Source organism: Tupaia chinensis, unplaced genomic scaffold (genome assembly GCF_000334495.1).
Source record: "Tupaia chinensis unplaced genomic scaffold, TupChi_1.0 Scaffold148004_1, whole genome shotgun sequence".
Classification (NCBI taxonomy): domain Eukaryota; kingdom Metazoa; phylum Chordata; class Mammalia; order Scandentia; family Tupaiidae; genus Tupaia; species Tupaia belangeri.
The window spans coordinates 365,081-390,898 of record NW_006207854.1 but is presented as its reverse complement, the minus strand read 5'-3'; the positions used below and the strand labels follow the sequence as shown (position 1 = coordinate 390,898).

The 25,818-nt window shown below is 49.2% G+C and overlaps 2 protein-coding genes across 2 annotated transcripts in view; both read left to right on the top strand.

Moving 5' to 3' along the window:
- C1QL1 (complement C1q like 1) overlaps window positions 1-9,094 on the top strand; it is a 35,323-nt gene extending 26,229 nt beyond the window's left edge. The window contains exons 6-7 of the mRNA XM_006170026.1: window positions 8-549; window positions 7,849-9,094. Of these exons, the coding sequence (XP_006170088.1) occupies window positions 8-549; window positions 7,849-8,028 (722 nt within the window). The 3' untranslated portion in view covers window positions 8,029-9,094. The remainder of the gene's footprint in view (window positions 1-7; window positions 550-7,848) is intronic.
- Window positions 9,095-20,854: 11,760 nt separating this feature from the next.
- KIF18B (kinesin family member 18B) overlaps window positions 20,855-25,818 on the top strand; it is a 26,654-nt gene continuing 21,690 nt past the window's right edge. Inside the window, exon 1 of the mRNA XM_006169999.3 lies at window positions 20,855-20,956. Within this exon, the coding sequence (XP_006170061.1) occupies window positions 20,896-20,956 (61 nt within the window). The 5' untranslated portion in view covers window positions 20,855-20,895. The remainder of the gene's footprint in view (window positions 20,957-25,818) is intronic.

Below are 25,818 nucleotides of genomic sequence, written 5' to 3'. Positions count from 1 at the left end.
GGCCCAGACGGCCACTATGAGATGCTGGGCACCTGCCGCATGGTGGGCGACCCCTACCCCGCGCGGGGCCCCGGCGCCGGCGCGCGGCCCGACGGCGGCGACGCCCTGAGTGAGCAGAGCGGCGCGCCTCCGCCCTCCACGCTGGTGCAGGGCCCCCAGGGGAAACCGGGCCGCACCGGCAAGCCTGGACCCCCGGGTCCTCCCGGAGACCCGGGTCCTCCGGGCCCCGTGGGGCCGCCGGGGGAGAAAGGAGAGCCAGGCAAGCCGGGCCCTCCCGGGCTGCCAGGCGCGGGTGGCAGCGGCGCCATCAGCACGGCCACCTACACCACAGTGCCGCGCGTGGCCTTCTACGCTGGCCTCAAGAACCCTCACGAGGGTTACGAAGTGCTCAAGTTTGACGACGTGGTCACCAACCTGGGCAACAATTACGACGCGGCCAGCGGCAAGTTTACGTGCAACATTCCCGGCACCTACTTTTTCACCTACCATGTCCTCATGCGCGGCGGCGACGGCACCAGTATGTGGGCGGACCTCTGCAAGAATGGACAGGTGGGCCAGGCGAGGGCATGGGGCTGGCCTAGGGCAGGGACCCCGGACAAATGGGTACCGGATCAGAGTCGGCAGGCCTGCCAGACGCGCGCAGGTGGAGACCGCACAGCAGCTCTGTTAAAGCTTCACAAGCGAGGATAGTCGGAACCTCCTGGTCCCCCTGACTCCTCGGTTCTTGGGCTCTAGCTCCAAGCGGACGCTGCTGGGCATCAGCGGCGGTGTGGAAATGCAAAGGATAAACCCAACTAGTCGGAGCGCAGGGCTTCGGGGCTCGAGGGCCGATTCTTGGGGGCATGTCCCTTGGGAAGCGAATGCAGGCTGAAGTCAGCTGAGAGCTGGGATTCAGGCTGATACCAACGGGCGATAGGAGGAGGGCTAGGATGGGCTGTGGGGCACCGGCGGGGGAGAGACAGCCTTGGTTCCCGCGAGCGCCTATGCGCTCCGCTGTGCGCGCAAGCGGAGAAGGCGGGCTGCAGGAAACGTTTGGGGCACAAAGGCAAAGGGAACCCGAGGCGCAGAGCCTTAGCTGCAGTACATTGCCTGCCCTTGGGAAGGGACCTCTGAGCCGATTTGACTCTCTAAAATGCGGGACCGTGCGGCTCGGTTGGTCCCCCTTTGCCAGAGCCACTAGCTGCAAGAGGTAGCCTCCGGGGAAAAGTTTCTCCTCCCGAGGCGGATAAAGAGATGGAAACTCTCCCACCTCTTGGTCTCCCAGCTCCGATCCCTCCTGACCCTGGGAGTGTGGGGGCTATCCTCTCCATTTCCTGGCCCCATCCCAGATACGGGAGTGGAAGGCATGAGTTCCTGGGGATTCTGGTACTGAGACCCACTTGTGCCAGGTACTCTTCATGGGATGGCAGGCCCTCAACCCAATCCTGTCCCAGGGTGACAACTTCACCCAGCTCCCTTGATAGCAACTCCATTCCCAGCGTTCCCAACTCGCGGTGGCATGAGGCCCCAGGGGTGTGATCAGGTTGAGCATCCTATTGGAAGATGGGGACTCTGGTCAGAGCTACAGCTGGACTAAACTGGAATTAGGACTCTCCTGGGACTGAGACCCCAAGACTGTGTCAGAACTTCTCTGACCACAGCACTACCCCAGGCTCTACTGGCCTGTGGGTCTGCAAGGCTTAGGGGTGAGGGAAGGGGCAGGCAGGGGGAGTCAGCAGAAATCCTACCAGATGCTTGTAAGTCTGCCCCCCATTTCCTTTGCCTGGCCATCCCCCTATGCACCCCATTTTGTTTTCTGCCTCTCCCCTGTCTCTTTCTTCTAGGTCTCTGTCTCTTGTCCACCTCTCCGCTGTGTATATATTCACATATATCTATCACTGGGTTTCTGGCCTCTCTCCCCTGGGTCTCACCCTCTCTCCTTTATCCCTTGTGTAGTATCTCTCTCCCACTGGTGTCTGTCAGGCTTCCCCAAGTCTCTCCTCTTTGTCCTTGCTTCTTGACCAAATGGGAGGCCCCAGTATCAGGCAAGGGCTCACTCTGCAGACAGCCCCACAATTGCCTATATTAATCACCAATAAGAGATGCAGCAAAGTCACCTTCATCAATTGAATTTCTATCCTAAAGAAAGTTTGGATGGGTGCAAAGCTAGGGCTTCAGGGGACTGGAGGCTTGCTTGGATAGGGAGGCCATCACCAGGCCACCCACAGGCCCTAGACCCTGCAGCCTCTCAGGCCACAGCAGGGCTCCAGAGACGGGGCAAGAGAAGGCCCCAGTGCTTGGGGTAGAGGCACTTGCTTTTGTCATTGGGAGGTGAAACCATCTGAAGAGCCCCTTTATCCCCCTCTAGCAGGGGCAGGTTATGGTCAGAGCTGATGAAGGGGTACTCACTGGAAGGGGGACCATGAACTGGCAGAGAAAAGGTGGTAGCTTCAACCAGGGGTTTCAAGACCCAGTACTTAGCAGTTACTCAGTCTGCTCTCCCACCCCATAAATCAAACAAGAGAAACAGTGGGGCATACAGTTGCCTCCCCATGCCCTTTGTGACTTCTTCCAGGTTGCCCAGAAGACTCGTTTAGTCTCACTGGTCATTCCACATGTTGGTTTTAAGCCCCAGAAGGAGCCAGGTTTGGGGCTTGGTACCAAGGGGTCATTGTACTTACCCTCCAGAACCAGATGGCCTGTGCAGGGGGTACAGGAGTAACTGAACAGTAACAGCCCTGATGAGGATGCGCTTAAAGGTGGGCTGGGAGCCCAGCTGGCATTTCCTGTACCGGGATGTGTTGGCTGGAAGCAGTGATTCAGTGGAGCCTGCCCTGGCCGAGACCCCCCTGGTGTAGGAGACACTGTAGAGAAATGCTGGCTCAAGGTGGGTGAGGACGTTCAGTTAAGCAGGAAAAAAAAAATTATGGGCTGGCTACGGACAGGGACAGAAGAGGGGAGCTTGTACCCCCCCTTGTCTTCAGGACCAGGGACCTCCCTATACTCCATGCTTTTCCTTCCTGGCTTCCTGCCTGCAGAGAGGTTTCCAGAATTTCTTCAGGAAGAAAGAGCAGAATCTGGGCTCTGGGTCTTCTCCGGCAAAGATAAGTTGGGGGCAGGGGTGAATTGCCATCTTCATGCCTGGTGCTGAGAGCCACCGACCCCTTGAGTCAACACCCTTCAACCTGATGGCCCTGGTCACTAGGCCCTTGAGTCAACACCCTTCAACCTGATGGCCTTGGTCACAAGCACTTGAGGAGCCTAAGGAAAAGGCTCTAGGTTGGGGACAGCGTCCTACGTGAGGTGAGCTGCCTCTCGCTGCCTCTCACTGCCTCCAGGATCTACAGTTCAGATGGATCCGAAAGGACACAAAATTGATAAGCTGGCATGGGATCCTGGGGCCGTGGGGGACATGCCAGGGCTTCTGGTCATGGTGCTACTTGTCCCGGAAAGGGGGACATAGGGAAGTGGGCAAGGGATTGGACACAGTTTGACTGAGATGGGGGATGGTGGCGTTTATAAATTGAGCCGCAGAACAGCCTCTCATCTGGTGGTGTGAGAGGAACCCCCAACTGTCCTCTCTGGCCCCTAATACCTTTCACAGAAGGGCACATGCCTGGCATAGTAGGGACCTAGGAAATGTGTGAAAACACAAGTAGCCCTTGCGGCTGGGCTGGCTGCCTGTGGAAGCCACACCTGTATATCCAAAACCCCAGCTTTGATCTGGGGGCAGAGATGCATTTTCTGAGTACTCCACCCACCTGCCCAGTTCCCCTTGTCAGCCCACTGCCTCGGTTTCACCTTTTAGCAGCCCCTGAGGAGGTAATTCCCTAGTGATGATAGTAGCCAGACCTGTTTTCCTAGTTCCATGGTAACCTCAATTCCCCAGACTTCCCTTCCACCCCAGGAGGAACTGGATGTCTCTCTTATTTCCATTCTTGGGCAGAGAATTGGGAACCGTAGGTTCTGTTCCTGGATCCTCCACCATCTAAGGATGAAAGGGTGTAAATTCTCCCTGCCTCCATGGATAATTAGGATAATTACAGCAACAATCATGGTGATGAATAAATAATAAACATAAGCAGAACAGTTCTGATGCCTGTCACATCACCAGGAGATTCCTGATGACAGATGACTGTATTCTAATGGATTTGGTTATTAAAGAGCATACTGTTTTAATGAGTTAAGGCTAAATTGATCTGGGTAATAAAAATAATAGTTATTAGTAGTAATTTATTAGCAAAGATAATGAAATGCATGTGTAATAATAAATACTACCACAATTAGGGCCCAGGGAACAATACAGAAGCTGGCTGCTTGCTTTTCCCTCTTCCCTAGTAGCTCAAGACCCCATCAAGATTTAAATGTGTTTTCTTCACCATCACAAGGCTTTTGCAAAGGTGGCAGTGGTGAGGCAAGGTCTTCTTATTCATTTTTTTCTAGACAGAGAAACTGAGCTCCTTGACAAACTGCATTTCCCCCCTCATTTTATCCATCCCTTACACACACACACCCACCTAGAGCTGGGCCAGCAGTTTTCTGCAAACTGTGCCTTCCCACAATGGAAAGAAGAGGCTGAGGAAAGGGAAGGGGCTGGAGAAGTTTAGGCTTTTTTTTTCAATCTGTTTATTTCTTCCATGAGCAAGACAGAGAGTCACCCCAAACAAAGTTATACATATTTTTTTTTTGAGAGATTTTTGCTGTAGGGTAAGTGTGCTCACCAGAGAGACAGAAAGTGAGAAATTTCCCTCCAGGGGGGATGGTCACACCACAGTCTCTTCTCCATTCTCCTCTCGGGATTTTGGGCACACATGCACTCACCCAGCCTTAGTTTTAAGCCCCCAGGTCCGGGACTCAGACGGTGGCCAACTACGTGGGAGTTCAGAAACATGACCACTATGTCATCTAGTTTTTCTTAATTGCCAGAGGGTATGGGCGCTCACCAAGAAAGGGAGGACAAAGCACCCTCAGTGGGGTGTGGTCATGTCACAATTCCTTCTCCATTTCTCCATTTTTTTTTAAGAATTATTTAATTTTATTGATTTATTCATTTATTTAAATTTGACCAAAGAGAGACAGGAAAGACAGAGAGAAGCAAGAAAACAAGCCACCAGGTCCAGGACTTGAACCGTGGTCGGCCATGTGGGAGTGTCCAACATCTTAGCCACCACGTCACCTGCTGGTCCCTCCATTTCTCCATTCTGTCAGCATTCGGGACATGCATACTCATGTGCCTGGTGTGTTTTTCAGCCAGCAGGGCTGGGATTTAAACCCTGGTCAGCCATGTAGGATCTGATTCCCTTAACCACTAGACCACAGGACCAACCCCCTACAGGGTCTTGATGTTGTGACCCACCCCCAGCTTCAACCAACCTAGTTGAGTCCTCCGAGTGTGCTCAGGGAGGACTCCAGACACAGACCCGGAACCTTCCCACGTGGGGCAGCCTTGCTCTGTGTTGTGTTGCAGCTACACCACACCATGCCACCATCCAGCCCCAGGATTTGGGCTTTAAACAGGGGGTTGCATACAAATAGGCTGGGTTCCCCCTGCTGCCAAAGCAGCAGCCTTAGCACAGCTGAGCTGCAGTTCTGCCTCCAGCCTGGCTGAGAGACTAGGCCCCTCTTCTAATTTGGCTCTGTCCTACCCAGATGTCAGACCCAGGAGTGGGGTGGGGCAGCTGCCTTCAGGAAAGTGGCAGGATAGAGGGGCCGTTGAAAAGCCTGGCTGAGGAACCCCACTCAGTGCAGCCTCCCACCATCACAAGCCATAGCCCTAGAGAGGTCCCTTGTCTTCCCATTCTCCACCAAGATATCCTGGACAGGCCCCAGATCCTCAGACCCAGGCCTTGCATTGCCCCAGCTGTTAGAGAGCAGTGTCCACCATTGCAGTGCCCATGATTATGGTCACAGCCCTCAATGTGACAGCAGGCTTCAAACCCAAATACTGGTGCTCTCTTGATCAGAGTCCTGTCTGTCCCTCCCCACCCCTGATCAAGGCCAGGACCAACAAGGATGTCAGAGCAGACTGAGGACCACAGAGGAAAAGACAGATACCCTTCTTCCCACCCAGTTCCTTTCCATCACCTGAGGTGAGACAGGAGGAGCTGGAAGTCTTCTGTGGCTGCGGTCACACTCACGGGTGTATAGTCATATAGTCGCAGCTCCTTAGAGGCTGGCAGCCAGGCCCAACCTAAGCCTTGGGAAAAGGCAGAATGACCACACCTTCCATCTCATTGCTCCAGTGGGAGAGACTGGAGTAAACTTCAGCCAAGGAGTCCAAAGAACCAGCCTGGGTTCTGGGACGGTTGCTTACTAGCAGCTGGGCACTGATCCAGCCACCTGACCTATGGGGACAAGTTGTGCCCTTGTGTCTGTCTCGCCACTGCCATAAGATTGAGTGGGTGTGACTGAAATGTAAGGTATCATCATTATTCCCCCCTACCCCCATAGGGTGTGTGGGCTTGTTGGAGGGGTGATAATTCATCCCACTCTGGCCTACCCCAGGAGGATGGCCACACAGCAGTCCCATCTCTTCACAGGATTTTGGGCATGCACAAACACGTGCCTGGCATGTTTTTCAAGCCGCTGGGTCTAGGACTTGAACCAAGGAGTCAGCCATGTGGGATCCAGCGCCTTGACCTCCATGGAGATGCCACCTGCTGGCCTCATTGTCATTATTCTTTTATTTTTTTAAGGAATTATTTACTTAAGAAAAAATAATAACAAATATAATTAAATAAATAAATAATTCTTTAAAAAATGGGGGGCAGCAAGTGGCATGGTGGTTAAGGGCTCCAGATTCCAACATGGCCAACTGCAGTTCGAGTCCCAGACCTGGTGGCTTGGTTTTTCGCTTTCTCTTTCTCTCTCTCTTTCTCTGGTCAAATTAATAAATAATAATAATAATAAATGTAATTAAATTAATATTAATTCCATTATTATTTCCTTTCTTTTTTTTTTTTAAATTGACCCTGGGGCGGGGGACAAGCAGCCAGGTCTGAAACTCAAACCATGGTCAGCCATGAGGGTCCCATGCCTTTAATCACCACACCACCCACCAGCCCCAATCATCATCATTATCGTTATTCTTAAAGTGGAGAGGAAGGGATGATGAGGAAAAAGGGAAAGGCCCTCCCCCCATTCAGAGAATCCTTCTCTGCAAGAAAGAACCTCTAGGTTAGGATAACCTGGAGATATGGATCCTCAGGACCAGATGGTAAAACTTAGAAGGGTTATGGAGGAAGACTCCATTTGACTTTAAATTCAGGCCGACTAGCCCTGCCTTAGAAATCTGGGGCTCGGGGCCAGCAGGTGGCGTGGTGGTTAAGGGCACTGGACTCCCACATGGCTGACTGCAGTTCAAGTTCTGGACCTTGCAGCTTGCTTTCTGTCTTTCTCTCTTTCTCTCACTCTGTCACTCTGTCCCGCTCTGGTCAAATTTAAAAATAAAATTATTAAAAAAAAAAGAAAAGAAATCTGGGGCTCCTCGGGGTCAGAAGAAGGCATGGTAGCCAAGAGCATTGGACTCCCACATGGTTGACCATGGTTCAAGTACCAGACCTGGCAACTTGCTTTCTCACTTTCCCTCTTCCTCATTCTGTCCCTCTCTGGTGAAATTTAAATAAATAAATGAAGTTAAATAAAAAAAAAAAGAAAGAAAGAAATCTGGGGTTCCGCTATGCCCCCTCCCAAAATACACCATATGTGATCAGAAGAGGGGGTTGGGGTGGGAGGGTGTAGAGAAGCAGGCAGAGTGTGCTAATGGGACTGGAGGCAGTTTTAGGGTCTCTAGATCCTCCCCTGTGTCTGCCTCACCTCCCTCCCTCTCACTCCCTTCCCTCCTCCACAATCCCACTCCCATGCCCACAGGTACGGGCCAGCGCGATTGCCCAGGACGCAGACCAGAACTACGATTACGCCAGCAACAGCGTGATCCTTCACCTGGACGCAGGAGATGAAGTCTTCATCAAGCTCGACGGAGGCAAAGCCCACGGCGGCAACAGCAACAAATACAGCACCTTCTCTGGCTTCATCATCTACTCCGATTGAGCTCCCCACCTCCCCCCCATCTCTTGTCCCCCACTCCCAGGGCTCCCCTCTGGCGAGTGAACACCCATGCCCACCCTCTACGCGGCCTCACAGCCTTGGCTGCTGGCCCTCCCCAGCTATGACACCCCTGGCCTGGCCTCACCACAGCCTGGACCGCAGCTAGGCCCGCCCGCTTGCCCTGCCACAGAGCCAGGCCCAGCACATGGGGTTGACCGCCTGGCCTGGTCCAGCCCGCACTGTACATTTGTACAATAGGACAGTTTACTGCCCAGCCACACCTGCCAGCCCAACCCAGGTCAGGAGAGGGCGTGGTGGGGTTGCTTCCTGTGCTCGCTCAGATGAGCTGCCCTCGGTTCCAGCCCTGGGGTGGTGCTGCCTAGGGGACGGCTGGGTTGGGAGCTGGATAGCCTCCCAGCACCCCCAAAATCCTAGCCCGGCCCTGCTGCACCCCATCTGACCAAAGCTATAATAAAAAAACATTTCCGCCCAGTGGGGTTTCGGTCTTTGCCCTGGAGAGGAGGGGAGGAGGAGAACTAAACTCTGCCCTCTTCTAGACTGGGAAGGAGTCTGGGGGAAGCTTCTGGAAGGATCCAGACACCAGAGTCAGATCTCCTCTAGGAAGAGATGGGCAAAGGGGCCCAAGAACCACCACAGCCCAAGTGGACTTGGGCAGCTGGCATGGGAAGCAGTCCTGTTGCATTACAATCTTTCATGCTGGAAAAGCTCCATTTTTGCATCTCTGAAAGTGGCATCAGCCTTGCAGAGGCACAGACTGGGAGACCTGGTTCTCATCCGTGTGCCACTGTGTGTGATCCTGGGCTAGTCACTCTTCTTGGACTCAGTTCTGTCAGTGACAGTTGTAGAAAGGGACAAGCTTTGCTCTAAAAGCTGATTGACCTTGGTCCAAGTACTTTGTATCTGGGCCTCATCAATAAAATGTTTTCTCACCAATAAAATGTAGGTAAGATGACCTACCTCGTACCTGAGGATTATAGAGGTATGAATGTGCTCAATAAACATAGGTTTTATTATTTATAGATTTTTTTTTTTTTTTTTTTGCCAAGAGATATGTGCCCTCATTAGAGAGAGAGTGAGGGGAAGAAATCACCCTCCGATGAGGCATGGTGAAGGGCACAATCCTTTCTCCATTTCTCCCTTCTTCCAGGATTTTGGACACACACACAGGCACCCGGGGTGTTTTTCAAGCCTCTGGTTCCAGGATTCAAACCATGTAGAAGGCCATGTGAGAACCAATTCCCTTAACCACTAGACTACAGTCCAGCCCCATCACTTTAAAGTTTGCAAAATGCTTTTGGGTATGTCATCTCATGCAAGTTTCCCAAATAGCCCTGGGAGATTGTCTGGACAGACTTTATCCTTCCTGGGAAGTTAAATAGCTTACTCACTGTGACACAGTTGCTAAGCTCTGTAATTGCACTTGAACCCAAGACACTCTAAATTTCCTTGTCCTGCTTCGGCCTTTCTCGCCTTCTGTAACTGGGAGTCATGGCAGACAGGGCATTCCCAAACAATTATGGCTAATATTTGGAGAGTACCCACTATGTGTCAGACACTATGTAAAAGCCTTATACATATTATCTCATGGATGTGCATGGAGGGGTGGGGAGCAGATTAGAGGGAAATGCTCTCATGCCCTTTAACATGGAAGCTGTTATTTTATCCATTCTGGGGGAGAAAACAGGCTCAGAGAGGTTAAGTAACTTGCCAAGACCACAGATCTAGAAACAGCCCAGTATTTGAACCAAAGACCATGCTCTTACCCAATACACTGTATTTCATAGAGTTAGACTCTCCAGAGCAGAACTGAGGGTGGCATTGGGGCAGCCTGACCCACCCGAGCCCTGCAAAGGCCCGATGTATAATATTGACAAGCATCTGCCTTGGGCAGCAGCCATGGGGTGGGCCTTTTGGAGAATCCCAAGGCTCTGCAAGGAAAGGTCCCATCTGGCTGTCCCTCCCCATGCTGGCTCAGCTGGAGAGACAGGAAGGAGGGGTGGATCCCTGGCCAGGTCCCATGTATGGACCCTTGTCATGGCTGGCAGACTTGAATGACTTTCTTTATTCTCCCTTCTCGCCCCTGCTTCCCCCCACTGCCAGCTGTGGCCATTTAATAAAATTAGCTTAATGCTTGTTCCTTCCCTGTGGGGTCTGGAGATTGAAATCTGCGGGTCCCCACAAACCCAATAAAACCCCTGGCAGGTCTGGCTGGAACTAGAGTCTCAGTGGGAAGAGTGATTAGATTAGAGGGCACTCCTCCTGCTCCCCCCCACCCAGTGCCCCCCGCAGCCCCTGTGATTCCTTAATGGCCACATTGGCCTGGAATTACCTAGCCACCACACCTGGAGGGCTGCCCCCCTTCCCTAGAGGCCACAGAGACTGGCCCAAGGCCTCTGTTACAATAAAAGCATGTTAACCATGTCTGTGCTGAGAGCCTGGCTGGCTGGTTTTCCTTTCTTTCTGGTGACTTGATGATCCTTGTGTCATTTTGAGAGATGGGCTGAAATCCCAGATTTTTGCAGATGAGGAGATCATAGTCTGAAGAGAATTCGTGACTTGCCCATGGTCATGCTATAAGTTTGTGGCTCAGCTGGGAAGTGGACTGAAGCCAAGGACTTTTCCACTCTTACACCAGGAGTGTCCTGCAGTGCCAACTGCTTGTCACTCAGGCAACATCCCAGCTACAGGGGAACCTACTGGCAAAGTGTCTCCCCTATCAGACAGGAGCTTCCCAAGGGCAAAGTCTGTGTGTGTGTGTGTGTGTGTGTGTGTGTGTGTGTGTGTGTGTTTTCCTTACAGTTGGGACTTTCTTTTTTGGAAAGGTTTTTGCTATAGGGTGCATGCGCTCGCCAGAAAGACAGAGAGAGACAGAGAGACAGAAAGCGAGAAATCACTCCCCAGGAGGGATGGCCACACCACAATCCCTTCTCCTCCATTCTCCTCTCGGGGTCTTGGGCACATGCACACACACACACACACACACACACACACACACACGTGTCCATTGTGAGTTTAAGCCACCAGGTCCAGGACTCAAACCACCGTCAACTATGTGGGAGTCCAGCGACATAGCCATTACACCAACTGCTGGTCCAAGCTTTCGAAGCTTTCTGAAAGAAAGACCTGTGTCTCCTCCATCAGACTATGGGGCCTCAAAGGCAGTTTTCCAATCGTCGGCTTTCAGAGTGGGCTGTTCCTCCACTGAGACCAGGGATTTGGGGACTCCCAGACGCAGACCGTGGCTCCCGTGAGTGCTTTTTTCTATTAAACTAGACATGTCTAAGACTGGGGGATAGTCTCCACCCTTGGGCTGCAGGTTCTCTGAGGGAGAGACTGTCTCCTTTTCCAACATGGGGCACTCAGAGCAGAGGCCCACTCAGGCTTTTCTGGCACAAAGCGTTTCAGGGGGTAGCGTTGTGGGCAGTGAAAAGCTGTTTGGGCTTAATGTGGGGTCTACAGTGGAGGAAGGAAGCAAAAAGCCTCCTCAGGCTGCCTCCCTTTTAGAAAGATGTGTGATTAATTAACGAAGAATGTCCCCGCCAGGAGGAGTGTGAGGACAGAGGCATCCCTGCTGCTCACCCACACAAGGAATGGCAGGCTATCCTGTACCCAGGCAGCTGCCAGGCCTAGGGGCTGATGCTGCCCTGGTTTCTGGGGTTATGGTGACCAGAGGGGGGCAGCAGGGCCCACTGCTGGGGGCTGCCCTAATTGGATGACTTTGCAGGAAGGCCAGGCAGGTGTGCTTAGTTCTCCGCTTCAGCTTGCTACAAACACATCTGCCATGGTGAGGTCTAGGGGTTAATTGCCTCCCGCCTCACTCCTGGTAACCGATATTTCATTTACTGCTTGGAGGGGGAGTTGCCCAGAGAATCAATCCCGGACAAACGTCCAGGAGACAGGGCACTGGGGAGGCAGGAGCTATTTCCTAGAGGAGCTCTGAGCACCAGAAGAAGAGACAAGGGGCAAAGACCCAGAAAAGGTGGCCACTTGCTCGAGGCTACTCTGGGCATTGCCTGAGTTCTGCTGACCCAGACACCAGCGCCAGGATCCCAAAAGGCTGGGAGAAAATTCCAAGAATCTAGATGCCACACTTTCCCAGGTAGCCATATTGCTCCCCATGTCCTGGTTCCTTCTGCATTTATTTATCTGGGTGCCCCCCCAGATAAAGCTATAGCAGGTTAGATGCTGTTAATAAGGTTATTTTCACAAGTGATGAAGGCATATTTGAAAAGCGGAATTTGGAGGTGTGAGATCCTCACTCCCTTCCAGGTAACAAACCTTAAAATCCTACAAATGAAGTGATAATAAAGTGGAAGTGCAAAGTCTACACATGTTTGAAACTGGGAGGGGGTGGAAGGGTTACTGAGAGGTGGCAGCTGGGAGAAAGGGACCAGAGGGCTACCCCTCCCTGCTATTTTCTATATACTGCCTATGTGTCGCACATGCCAAAATTGAGACTCAGAGCCACAGAATGGGGTTACAGAGCTGGAAAAACTAAGACCCGGAAGGAACTCAAGGATGCTCAGGTTGGTTCAGAGCAGAGTTGTTGGGTCATTGGAACAGTCATGACGTATTTTTCTGTTTTTCTATGCAAAAATGCTTCATGACTTTTATGACAATCCAATAGAACCAGAGATAATAGGACCTGTTAGATAGGCAGAAAGTGGAGAGAGAACTGAGTTCAAGTCCTGGCCAGGGTTAGTGTTTCAGGAAAAGACATGTTATCTCTCTGAGCCTCAGTTTCTGCACTTACAAAATGTGCTAGATAAGAATAGTGGGTGGTAGGAAAAGTCATAATACGTATTTGCATAAAAAAACAATACGTCATGACTTTTCCAATGACCCAGTATCTACTCGAAGGGTTGTTTTGAGGGGGCAAATGAGAATCTGTTTTGTAAGTTATGAAACAAAATGCAAATGCCTGGGTTGGCAGGTGGCGTGGAGGTTAAGGGCGCTTAACTCCCACAAGACCGACTGCAGTTCGAGTCCTGGACCCGGCGGCTTGCTTTCTCACTTTCTCTCTCTCTTGCTCTCTCACTCTATCCCTCTCTGGCAAAAATAAATAAATGGATAAATAAAGTGAAATAAAAATAATTATTTAAAAAATGCAAATGCTTATTTTTATTTCTTTTTTTTTTAAGAGGTTTTTGCTATAGGGCATGTGCACTTGCCAGAAAGACAGAGAGAGATGGAGAGGCAGAAAGCGAGAAATCACTCTCTCAGGGGGGATGGCCACGCCACAATTCCTTCTCCTCCATTCTCCTCTCGGGATCTTGGGCACACAGACACATGTGCCCGGCGTGAGTTTAAGCCACCAGGTCCCGGACTCGAACTGTGATCAACTACATGGGAGTCCAGCGGCATAGCCATTACACCAACTGCTGGTCCCTATTTTTATTTTTTTAGAGACAGAGTCTTGCCTATATTAGTCCAGGCTGTCCTCAAAAATCGATACACTCCCTTCTCTGCCTCCCGAGTAGCTGGGACTACAGGTATGTGCTACCGTGCTTAGCTCAAATGCATTATTATCACAACCCAAGCCTCCTGAGTGCCACGATGTAGAGTGTTTTCGACTGCACTTCAATACCTGGGACAGAAATGATGAGCATCGAAGGAGAAAAAGACACCTGGGTGATTCTCCTGCCAGCGCGAGTGAGGCACTAGGAGAGGGCTTGGTTGGGTGCCTGGGATGCAGAGCTATTAGAACGAGTACCCAGAATCCTCTGTTCCAATGTGGGTTCTCCCATCCGTCTGCTTTGTGGCCTCCAACTTGGGGGATACCCCAGAAGCCCTGTCCCATCCACCTGTTCCTGTATTGACCTGCCCTGCTCCTTTCTTCTCTTTTCTTTACTTTAAAAAAATTTGGTAGGGAACCAGCAGTTAGCGTAATGGCTATGTTGCTGGATTCCCACGTAGTCGACCACGGTTCGCGTCCCGGACCTGGTGGCTTAAAACTCACGCTGGGCGCGTGTGCGCGCGTGCCCAAGATCCCGAGAGGAGAATGGAGGAGAAGGGATTGCGGCATGGCCATCTCCCCTGGGGGGTGATTTCTCGCTTCCTGTCTCTCTGTCTCTCTCTGTCAGTCTGGCGAGTGCACGCACCCTATAACAAAAAACCTCTCCAAAAAAAAGAAAAAAGAAAGAAAGAAAGAAAAGAAAAGACTTCTCAAACTCACCCAACAGGTATCTGCCTGTTTCCAAGGCAGCACTAAGAGCATCTCCCAATAGGAAGAAGTTTCACCCAGTACCCAACACTACGCCTGCCACATACAAACCATCCTACCATAATAGCAGCTATTTCAAACATCTCTCACTCTCCTTAAGTCTCCACCTCCCCTCCTGTGATAGACACTGCTGTGATACCAACCAGTCTCCTACAGGACTGCAGGATCTATTCCCCTAGCTGCAGGCAATGCTGCCAGCAGATGGCTCTCAGCAGCCAGCCCCTTTCAGTGAATGCCGCTGATACGAGCCGCCTTGCTTACCATCCTGCCCCCTGCTCAGAGCAGCCTGCTTCCCATGACTGATCAATGTGGGGGCTTAACAGTCCAACCTCCAAGCCCCTACTCAGGACAACTCTCAAGTATCTTTTCAGCTCCAGCGCTCCCAGCTCGCTCTGCCCAGTTCTGCATCCTTTCCTCTTCTTCCACAGGTATTAATTCCAAGAGCACTCCCTAATAAGCCTCTTGCACACCGATCTCTGCCCCAAGGTCTGCACCACCGCCGTGACATCTACCCTATTCATTCACACATTGTTTCAGCCAATAGTTACTGAGTACTCTTCGTGTCAGATCTGGTAGCAAGGGCAGGGGAAAGAGGGTGAAGCTAACTATCCAATGGCTGATCATATCTCCTAATTCACAGAGAGGCCAGAAGTCACAAGGGGGAGGCTCCATCAACAATAAAGTCCACGAACTGCCTCATCTGTTCCTCTCCTCTCCTCCTTTCTTGCCTTCATGGAAGATGATCAGCATCCTATGCCCTTCTACCGGGGTGCTAGCCTGTCCCTATTTGTAGAGGACTGTCCTGGTTTTAAAATTGAAAGTCCCAGGCCACAGATGTCATGGAGGTTAAGGCAGCTAGATCCCATATGGCTGACTATGCCGTTGGGGTCCTGGATCTGGAGGCCTGAAAAACACACTGGGTGCATGTGTATATGTGCCCCAAATTCCAAGAGAAGGGAAGAGAACAGATTGCTATATGGCCATTCTCCTTGGGGTGGTTTCTCACTTTCTCTCTCTAGTGAGCACATGTCTTATAGCAAAACAAACAAAAACAACACAAAACAAAAAACAACAGCAACAAAATCAGGGGGGAAAGGTGGAAGGCCTCTCATTCTTTAAAACCCCTCAGTCCCTAGGGACCAGCAGATGGCATAATGGTTATATTGCTAGACTCCCACATGGTTCACCAAAGTTTGAGTCCCAGACCTGGAGGCTTGAAACTCATACCAGGCATGTGAAATACACACTAGCCTGAAATACACACTGGGTTCATGTGCATACGTGCCCAAAATCCCAAGAGGAAAATGGAGGAGAAAGGATTGCAGCATGGCCATCCCCTTTGTGGGGGTGATTTCTTGCTGTCTGTCTCTCTGTCTCTCTCTTTCTGGCGAGCGCACACACCCTATAGCAAAAAAAACTCTCAAAAAACAAACAAACAAACAACAACAACAAAAAAACTCTCCAAAAACAATACAAAACAAATACAGAGCCAGCAGTTGGCATGGTGGTTAAGGTGCTGGACACTCCCACATGGCTGACCCATGGTTTGAATCTCAGACCTGGTGGCTTGATTTCTTACTTTCCTTCTCTCCGTGTGTCTTTCTCTGGTCAAATGAAAACAAATGAATGAATAGATAAAATTAAACAAACAATTCTTTAAAAAAAGAAAGAAATACTTACCTTCAGGGACCAGCAGATGGTGTAATGGTTAATCACTGGACTCCCATGTAGTTGACCACAGTTCGAGTCCTGGACCCAGTGGCTTAAAACTCTCACCAGGTGGTTGTGCATGCGTGCCCAAAATCCTGAGAGGAGAATGGAGAAGGGACTGTGGTGTGACCATCCTCCCAGCAGGTAATGCTTTCCACCTCTGTCTCTCAGGTGAGTGCACAAGCCCTATGCCAAAAATCTCTCTTAAAAATTAAAAAAGAAATACCTGCCTCCACAAGGAAAATATTGTGCATTCGTCCCTTAGGTCTAGGTTCTGCACTTTGAAATTTTTATTGAGCCAGTTCCAGGCCAATATCCCCTTCTCTCTGTGGTACAAGGCCAAGGAGTTTTCCACCTGTGTCCAGTAAGGCAGGCCTGGCCGGGCCCTACCAACGCCTCTGAGCATCATTTGATACGGCTAACTCTTTCACCTTTCCTTGGCTTCTGAGATCCAGAGCAGTCCTTTCTCCAGGCTAGCTCCTCGGCATCCTTCAGACAGCAAGCATATGACTCCCTGCAGGGCATACCCCTGCCTGTTCTCATCTAGAGCCTGTGTCTCGCACTATTGTTAGTACCCACTGGTCTAATTTCGCCCATAGACTGCAAGCCCATGAGGGTGGGATGAGGAGTAAATATTTGCCAAATGAATGAATAAGAGAATATCCATTACCATTTCATTGAATGTCTGCAAGGTGCTTAGCCTACATCATTTCTTTCTTTATGCAATCGTGCTGAGAGAGAGAGAAAGTGAGAAATCACCCCCAGGGGGAATGGCCATGTCACAATCCCTTCTCCTCTATTCTTCTTCAGGATCTCGGACATGCAGCGTGATTTTCAAGCCACTGGGGCCAGGGCTTGAAACACGGTCGGCCACGTGGGAGTTCAGCAATGTAACCGCTATACCATCTGCTGGCACTAACCTACATCATTTCTAATGTTTATAACAAGCAAAGTGTTATTGTAGTCCCTATTTTATAGCTTCAGAAATTGAGGCTATGAGATGCTAAGTGACTTACCCAAGGTGATCCAGCAAGTAAGTGTCCCCTTCCCACTGCTCACAGCCGATTCAGACTGCTCCTGTGCTTCACCCTGACTCACATCAGCTCCAGCTAATGGAACCACAATAGGATCAGGGCAAGATCTGACTTACAGGACACAAGAGGCACTTGCTTCTTTGATCACTTCTGGGGAACCCAAGCTCTCCACTACACACCAGACTTCTGCTAATGTACATCCCCATAAGAGGGGAGAAGGCCCAGTGAAGCTAACTATCCAATGGCTGATCATATCTCCTAATTCACAGAGAGGCCAGAAGTCACAAGGGGGAGGCTCCATCAACAATAAAGTCCACGAACTGCCTCATCTGTTCCTCTCCTCTCCTCCTTTCTTGCCTTCATGGAAGATGATCAGCATCCTATGCCCTTCTACCGGGGTGCTAGCCTGTCCCTATTTGTAGAGGACTGTCCTGGTTTTAAAATTGAAAGTCCCAGGCCACAGATGTCATGGAGGTTAAGGCAGCTAGATCCCATATGGCTGACTATGCCGTTGGGGTCCTGGATCTGGAGGCCTGAAAAACACACTGGGTGCATGTGTATATGTGCCCCAAATTCCAAGAGAAGGGAAGAGAACAGATTGCTATATGGCCATTCTCCTTGGGGTGGTTTCTCACTTTCTCTCTCTAGTGAGCACATGTCTTATAGCAAAACAAACAAAAACAACACAAAACAAAAAACAACAGCAACAAAATCAGGGGGGAAAGGTGGAAGGCCTCTCATTCTTTAAAACCCCTCAGTCCCTAGGGACCAGCAGATGGCATAATGGTTATATTGCTAGACTCCCACATGGTTCACCAAAGTTTGAGTCCCAGACCTGGAGGCTTGAAACTCATACCAGGCATGTGAAATACACACTAGCCTGAAATACACACTGGGTTCATGTGCATGTGTGCCCAAAATCCCAAGAGGAAAATGGAGGAGAAAGGATTGCAGCATGGCCATCCCCTTTGTGGGGGTGATTTCTTGCTGTCTGTCTCTCTGTCTCTCTCTTTCTGGCGAGCGCACACACCCTATAGCAAAAAAAAACTCTCAAAAAACAAACAAACAAACAACAACAAAAAAAAAACTCTCCAAAAACAATACAAAACAAATACAGAGCCAGCAGTTGGCATGGTGGTTAAGGTGCTGGACACTCCCACATGGCTGACCCATGGTTTGAATCTCAGACCTGGTGGCTTGATTTCTTACTTTCCTTCTCTCTGTGTGTCTTTCTCTGGTCAAATGAAAATAAATGAATGAATAGATAAAATTAAACAAACAATTCTTTAAAAAAAGAAAGAAATACTTACCTTCAGGGACCAGCAGATGGTGTAATGGTTAATCACTGGACTCCCATGTAGTTGACCACAGTTCGAGTCCTGGACCCAGTGGCTTAAAACTCTCACCAGGTGGTTGTGCATGCGTGCCCAAAATCCTGAGAGGAGAATGGAGAAGGGACTGTGGTGTGACCATCCTCCCAGCAGGTAATGCTTTCCACCTCTGTCTCTCAGGTGAGTGCACAAGCCCTATGCCAAAAATCTCTCTTAAAAATTAAAAAAGAAATACCTGCCTCCACAAGGAAAATATTGTGCATTCGTCCCTTAGGTCTAGGTTCTGCACTTTGAAATTTTTATTGAGCCAGTTCCAGGCCAATATCCCCTTCTCTCTGTGGTACAAGGCCAAGGAGTTTTCCACCTGTGTCCAGTAAGGCAGGCCTGGCCGGGCCCTACCAACGCCTCTGAGCATCATTTGATACGGCTAACTCTTTCACCTTTCCTTGGCTTCTGAGATCCAGAGCAGTCCTTTCTCCAGGCTAGCTCCTCGGCATCCTTCAGACAGCAAGCATATGACTCCCTGCAGGGCATACCCCTGCCTGTTCTCATCTAGAGCCTGTGTCTCGCACTATTGTTAGTACCCACTGGTCTAATTTCGCCCATAGACTGCAAGCCCATGAGGGTGGGATGAGGAGTAAATATTTGCCAAATGAATGAATAAGAGAATATCCATTACCATTTCATTGAATGTCTGCAAGGTGCTTAGCCTACATCATTTCTTTCTTTATGCAATCGTGCTGAGAGAGAGAGAAAGTGAGAAATCACCCCCAGGGGGAATGGCCATGTCACAATCCCTTCTCCTCTATTCTTCTTCAGGATCTCGGACATGCAGCGTGATTTTCAAGCCACTGGGGCCAGGGCTTGAAACACGGTCGGCCACGTGGGAGTTCAGCAATGTAACCGCTATACCATCTGCTGGCACTAACCTACATCATTTCTAATGTTTATAACAAGCAAAGTGTTATTGTAGTCCCTATTTTATAGCTTCAGAAATTGAGGCTATGAGATGCTAAGTGACTTACCCAAGGTGATCCAGCAAGTAAGTGTCCCCTTCCCACTGCTCACAGCCGATTCAGACTGCTCCTGTGCTTCACCCTGACTCACATCAGCTCCAGCTAATGGAACCACAATAGGATCAGGGCAAGATCTGACTTACAGGACACAAGAGGCACTTGCTTCTTTGATCACTTCTGGGGAACCCAAGCTCTCCACTACACACCAGACTTCTGCTAATGTACATCCCCATAAGAGGGGAGAAGGCCCATAAGCTGGAAGGCATCCTTTAAAAGTTTTATTTATCGGGTAATAGAGATGGCAAAAGTACCCCACTTTTCTTGTAACTTTACAATGACAGCCTCTTCACATAGTTTTCTTGTTTTATCCTCACCAGACCAGCTGTGCTGTTCTATGTATAGAGGGCAAAAGAAGTCGAGGAAGGCGAATGAAGAGTTTGGCCCAGTCGATCAGGCATTAGACAGTAACTTTACTAGCCTGATGGCAGGGCTGATGAGGGGATTTTGTTTCCTCCTTGTCTTACATGTCCCAGACCCACTCACAGTCCCACTGTGGGGACAGAGCAGGATTACTGAAAGTGGTTCCTCAAATCTTTACCTATTTTGTCCTAGTCAGGTTCATAGAAAGCTAACCCCGGGACCAGCAGTTAATGTAATGGCTATGTCGCTGGACTCCCATGTAGTCGACCGCAGTTTGAGTCCTGGACCCCAGTGACTTAAACTCACGCCCGGTGCGTGTGCATGCGTGCCCAAGATCCCGAGAGGAGAATGGAGGAGAGGGGATTGAGGCGTGGCCATCCCCCCTGGGTGATTTCTTGCTTTCTGTCTCTCTGTCTCTGTCTGTCTGGCGAGCGCACGAACCCTATAGGAAAAACTTCTCAAAAAAAAAAAAAAAAAAGGAAGAAATACTGGGGTTTGGGAAGGCTTTCACATGCTCTCCTAGGTGAGTAAGAAGAGCAGGCTACTTGCCCCACTCGGAGTTGAAGTGACTTCTTTAGTTTCAGCACTAATCGCCATTCTTGGCCTCCGCCGGCTTTACCACCTCAGAGTTGTTCTGGAAGTTTTCTTGGGATGGTTCCGGAGCGGAAAGAGACGCTGGACAGCGGCGGAGAATCCTCTTCTGGATAAGCAGATGCCAACTCAGCCCACGGAAAAGACAGCCGTAAAGCCTGCTGGATGTTGGTTGCTGAGAGTGGCGATGAGCCCAGCCTCGGGGATCACAGGGACCGGCCGTGGCCTCCCGTACCGCAGTCGGGTGGTAGTTTCTGCCGCCCACTTCGGCCAGTCCAGCGGTGGAGACACCACCTCGGAACCGTCCAGCGGGCAAAAAAGGGAAGTGCGCAAGCGCACTGTTGACAGCGCCCGCCGACTCGCTGCACCTACTTTGTTACTTAGGAAACAACCAATCAGCGAGCTGGGTGGTGACCAATGGGAAGCGCGATCGGCTCGACCCGGATCATTTGAACGCGTGCGCCGGACCGAGGTTACCGCGGGTAGGGGAGGGTGTGGGGTACGATCTCCGCGGCCTGGGGCTCATGTCTATGGTGGAGGGACCCGCGAGCGAACGGCGACACAGCGGCGGGAAACAGACAAAGGGTAAGCGCTGGCTCAAGGTCGAGTCGGTCCGGTGGGCTCCGGCGCAAGGACCCAGCTGCCCCCGCCCGAGCCTCCGCCAGGCCTGTTTTGTGCGGAAGATGAAGGTGCAGCCGGCGTATTCTGGGTGGTGCCTTCTGAACGGGGCGGGGAGCTGGGCGCTTCCTTGCACGGGAGGTCTGTCGGGAGATCGGGAGCCCTGTGCTCCTCTTACAACACCTAGACTGGGGCCGCACATCTGCACCGCAGCCTGACGGTGAAAATCCCTCCTGCTCGTGTTTGAGGAAGAGCTGGGTCCTCCTGCACATAGAGCTGGAGATCTGGGACCCCTTGCACAGGAGGATGAGGTAGCTAAGCCTACAGAACGGATCGCAGAGCTGTTTGGGCCAGCGGCAGTAGTTTACATTCGGGGACACTCAGGAAATACTAGATTAAATGAAGGAAGGAAAAACATCTATATGACAGAAAACCAGGCTTCTGTTACTGTTCTTAGCTTTGACCCTTTAGGTACGGATGTGACACAAACAAGTTAAAGCTTAACTTGTGCCACAGACCAGTAGGAGATTTTATTGAAGACATTAGTTCTAGCATCAGGGGGTAGATGCCATATGTCATCATTCTAATAATAATGACTAATATTTACTAAGCCTTACCAGATGCGGATGAACTCATTTAACCTTCACTACACACTGATAGGGTAGACACCTAAATGTACAGTTTGCAGGTTGGGAAACTGAGGCACAGAGAAGTTAAGCCTAGCTCAGAGGAGCGTATCTACAAAATTTTTCTGAATAAGCTCCTTTTCAGTGTTATATTATTTTCTCCAATCTCCCTATTCTATTTCTTCTCCTATTAGAGCATCGCATGCTTCAACAACTGTAAACACTTCTCTGTTTCATTATTAAATTCCCCTAGCCTCAGAGAGCTATCTTAAAGTTTCTCAGTTGTTGGTCTTTATATTAGCCAACCTAGCTTCATTTATATCGTTTTTCAAAAAGTATACAAGTAGCTGGGACTGGCAGATGATGTGGTAGTTAAGGTGCTGGACTCCCATATGGCCAACTGTGGTTTGAGTCCTGGACCTAGTGACTCACTTTCTCACTTTTGCTCTCTCTCTCTTTCTGGTAAAATTAAAATAATAATAAATAAATTAAATTAAATACCAAAAGAGTATACAAGTAGCATATTTTTAGAGACAGTTATGAAACTTTTCTCTTCCGAGCCACAAAGAAAATCTAAATAAATGATCAGATTACTGAAAAAAAATGTTCAGATTACTGTAAAAATTATTTTTCCTGTACAAGTAATTAAGTTTCAAATACAAATTAAAAATAAAATTAAAGCAAATTTACTTTGGGGAAAATTTTTAATGCATGTAATCAAATAGGAAGAAATCATCATGATAATTAAAAGATAATTAGTGGGGCTGTGGTGGTGGTTAAGGTGCTGGATGGTATGGCCATCCCCCTCGGGCATGGTACTTACCAGCAAGCACACGTGCCCTATAGTAAACAAACTTTAAAAAAAAAACCTGTAAATTACCTTCTAAATATTGCTTTAACTGCATTCCGCAAGTTTTATACATTGCATTTTTATCATCATTCAATACTAATTATCTTTTTCTCTCTTTTTTTTTTTTTTTGAGAGGTTTTTGCTATAGGCGCATGCGCTCACCAGAAAGAGAGAGACAGAGAGACAGAAAGTGAGAAATTACCCCCCCCCAGGGGGGATGGCCATACCACAATTCCCTTCTTCTCCATTTTCCTCTCGGGATCTTGGGCACACACATGCCCCAGTGTGAGTTTAAGCCACCGAGTCTGGGACTCGAACTGCTGTCGACTACATGGGAATCCAGCGACATAGCCATTATGCCAACTGCTGGTCCCTCAATACTAATGATCTTTTCTTTTTTTTTTAAGTTTGGTATAGGGCACGTGCACTCTCCAGAGGGGGGTGTATATGAGAAAGTCCCCCAGTAGGGATGGCTTTTCCACTTTCCTCATGGGATTTTGGGCACACATGCACATGCGCCTGACTGGATTTTCCAAGTCACCAGTTCTAGGATTCAAACTATATGCAGCCAAACATGTGGGATCCAGCACCTTAACCGCTACCACCACCACGGCCCCACTTAATTATCTTTTAATTACAATTAGGATTTCTTCTCATTCCTTAGGTGCTTCCTAAGGCGCTGGATGGCATGGCCATCCCCCCTGGGGGGTGATTTCTTATTTTCCCTCTTACTCTGTCTCTCACTCTCAGGTGAACTCATGCACCCTAAGGCAGAAATCTCTAAAAAAAATTTTCTAAAAACAGGAGGGCCGGTGACCGAGCCACTTGCCATGGGCCGAGATTTTATCTGGTCCTCAGCAGCACCTGTCCACTTGCTTCCCTTTATGGATTTCCCTGCAGTCCATTGTTTGGGTCCCTGTCACTGTCACATCTCTGTCACCTTCTAGGACAGGAAACTTACACCTGAGGCACTGCTATGAGGGGACTTTAACAAGATGAAAAAATTAAAGAATGGGTGACATGGTTGTTAAGGGCACAGGACTCCCACATGGCTGACCACAGTTCGATTCTCAGACCTGGCGGCTAGCTTTCTTTCTTTCCCTCTCTCACTCTGTCCCTCTCTGGTAAAATTAAAATAAATAAATAAAGTTAAATAAAAAATAATTCTTTAAGAAAATTTTAGAAGTGAAAATAGGGACATAACTCCAGTTTTAGAGATTAAAAGAGACATTTAATGGGACACCTTTTTTTTTTTTTTTTTTGAGAAGATTTTGCCATAGAGCACATGCGCTTGGCAGAAATACAGAGAGAGACGGAAAGCGAGAAATTACCCCCCAGGGGTATGGCCATGCCAGAATCCCTTTTCCTCCATTCTCCTCTCGGGATCTTGGGCACTCATGCATATGCACCCTGTGTGAGTTTAAGCTGCCGGGTCCAGGACTCGAACCATGGTCGACTGCCTGGGAATCCAGTGACATAGCCATTACACTCACTGCTGGTCTCTGGGACACCCTTTTTGAGAATGCTTTTGGACAGCTTTCTAGAAAAAAATAACTTACCAAAACTGACTCAAAGAAGTTGTGAAAAAAAAATTTTAATTTAACTTTATTTATTTATTTACTTATTTTTAATTTGACAAAGAGTGAGGAGAGAGAGAAAGTGAGAAAGCAAGCCACCGGGTCGGGGACTCCAACCGTGGTCTGCCATGTGGGAGTCCAGCGCCCTTAACCACCAGGCCACCTGCTGGCCCCAGAAGTTGTGAAATTTTTAAATGTATCTAACTACACTGAGGAAGTTGAATTAGTTTAAAATCTATCTTCATGTACTTTTTTTAAAAAATATTTTATTTAACTTTATTTGTTTTAATTTGACCAGTGAGTGACACAGAGAAAGAGAAAGGGAAAGTGAGAAAAACAGCCACCAGGTCCAGGATTCAAGCCATGGTCAGCCATATGGAAGTCCAGAGCCCTTAACCACCACTCTACCTGCCGGCCCCTACATTCACACATATTTAAAAACCCTCTGAACCAGAAATTTGCAGACAATTGAAAAAGATGATTCAAATCTTATACAATGATTCCTAAATAAAAGAGAAAACATGTCAGTCTATTTTATGATACTAAAATTGAGACAAAGTTGCAAGTCAGTCTCTTACAAATGTAATTTTAAAAATCTTAAATAAAATAGTAACAATCTTGAAAATATATATTAGCAATCAGAAGGCAGCAATACGTTTTTTTTTAAAAAAAAGATACATTATTGGGAACCAGCAGTTAGCATAATGGCTATGTCGCTGGACTCCCACGTAGTCGACCGCGGTTCGTGTCCTGGACCTGGTGGCTTCAAACTCATGCCGGGCGCGTGTGCATGCGTGCCCAAGATCCCGAGAGGAGAATGGAGGAGAAGGGATTGCAGCGTGACCATCCCCCCGGGGGGTGATTTCTCACTTTCTGTCTCTATGTCTCTCTGTCTGGCGAGTGCATGTGCCCTGTAGCGAAAACCTCTCCAAAAAAAAAAAGATACATTATTGGGGGACCAGCAGTTAGCGTAATGGCTATGTTGCTGGACTCCCACGTAGTCGACCTTCGTGTCCCGGACCCGGTGGCTTAAAACTCACGCCGGGCGCGTGTGCGTGCGTGCCCAAGATCCCGAGAGGAGAATGGAGGAGAAGGGATTGCGGCGTGACCATCCCCCCTAGGGGGGATTTCTCTTTCTGTCTGTCTCTCTCTGTCTGGTGAGTGCACGTGTCCTATAGCAAAAAAAAAAAAGATACATTATTGGGACCAGCAGTTGGTGTAATGGCTATTCACTGGACTTCCATGTAATTGACTGCAATTTGAGTTCCCGACCCGATGGCTTAAACTCACTCCAGGCACTTGTGTATGCATGCCCAAGATCCTATAGAGGAGAATGGAGGAGAAGGGATTGCGGCATGGCCATTTCCCCTGGCAGATGATTTCTCGCTTTCTGTCTCATCTCTGTCTGTCCTTCTGGTGAGCGCACACGCCCTGTAACAAAAACCTCTCCAGAAAAAGATACATTATTATCAGGTTGAGTTTATCCTAGGAAGGCAAGAATGGTTTAACACTAGAAAAATCTGTTAATACATTTACACAGTTAAAGATTAAAGGAAAAAACGTATCCCATTAGATATAGAAATAGAATTCAATACTCATTTACATTTTTTTAAAATGCATATTTGGTTGGAGGACCAGCAGATGGCATAATGGTTATGTCACTGGACTCCCATGTAGTTGACCATGGTTCAAGTCCCAGACCAGGCAGCGTAAAACTCAAGTAAGGTACCAGCAGTTAGCATAATGGCTATGTTGCTGGACTCCCATGTACTCGAC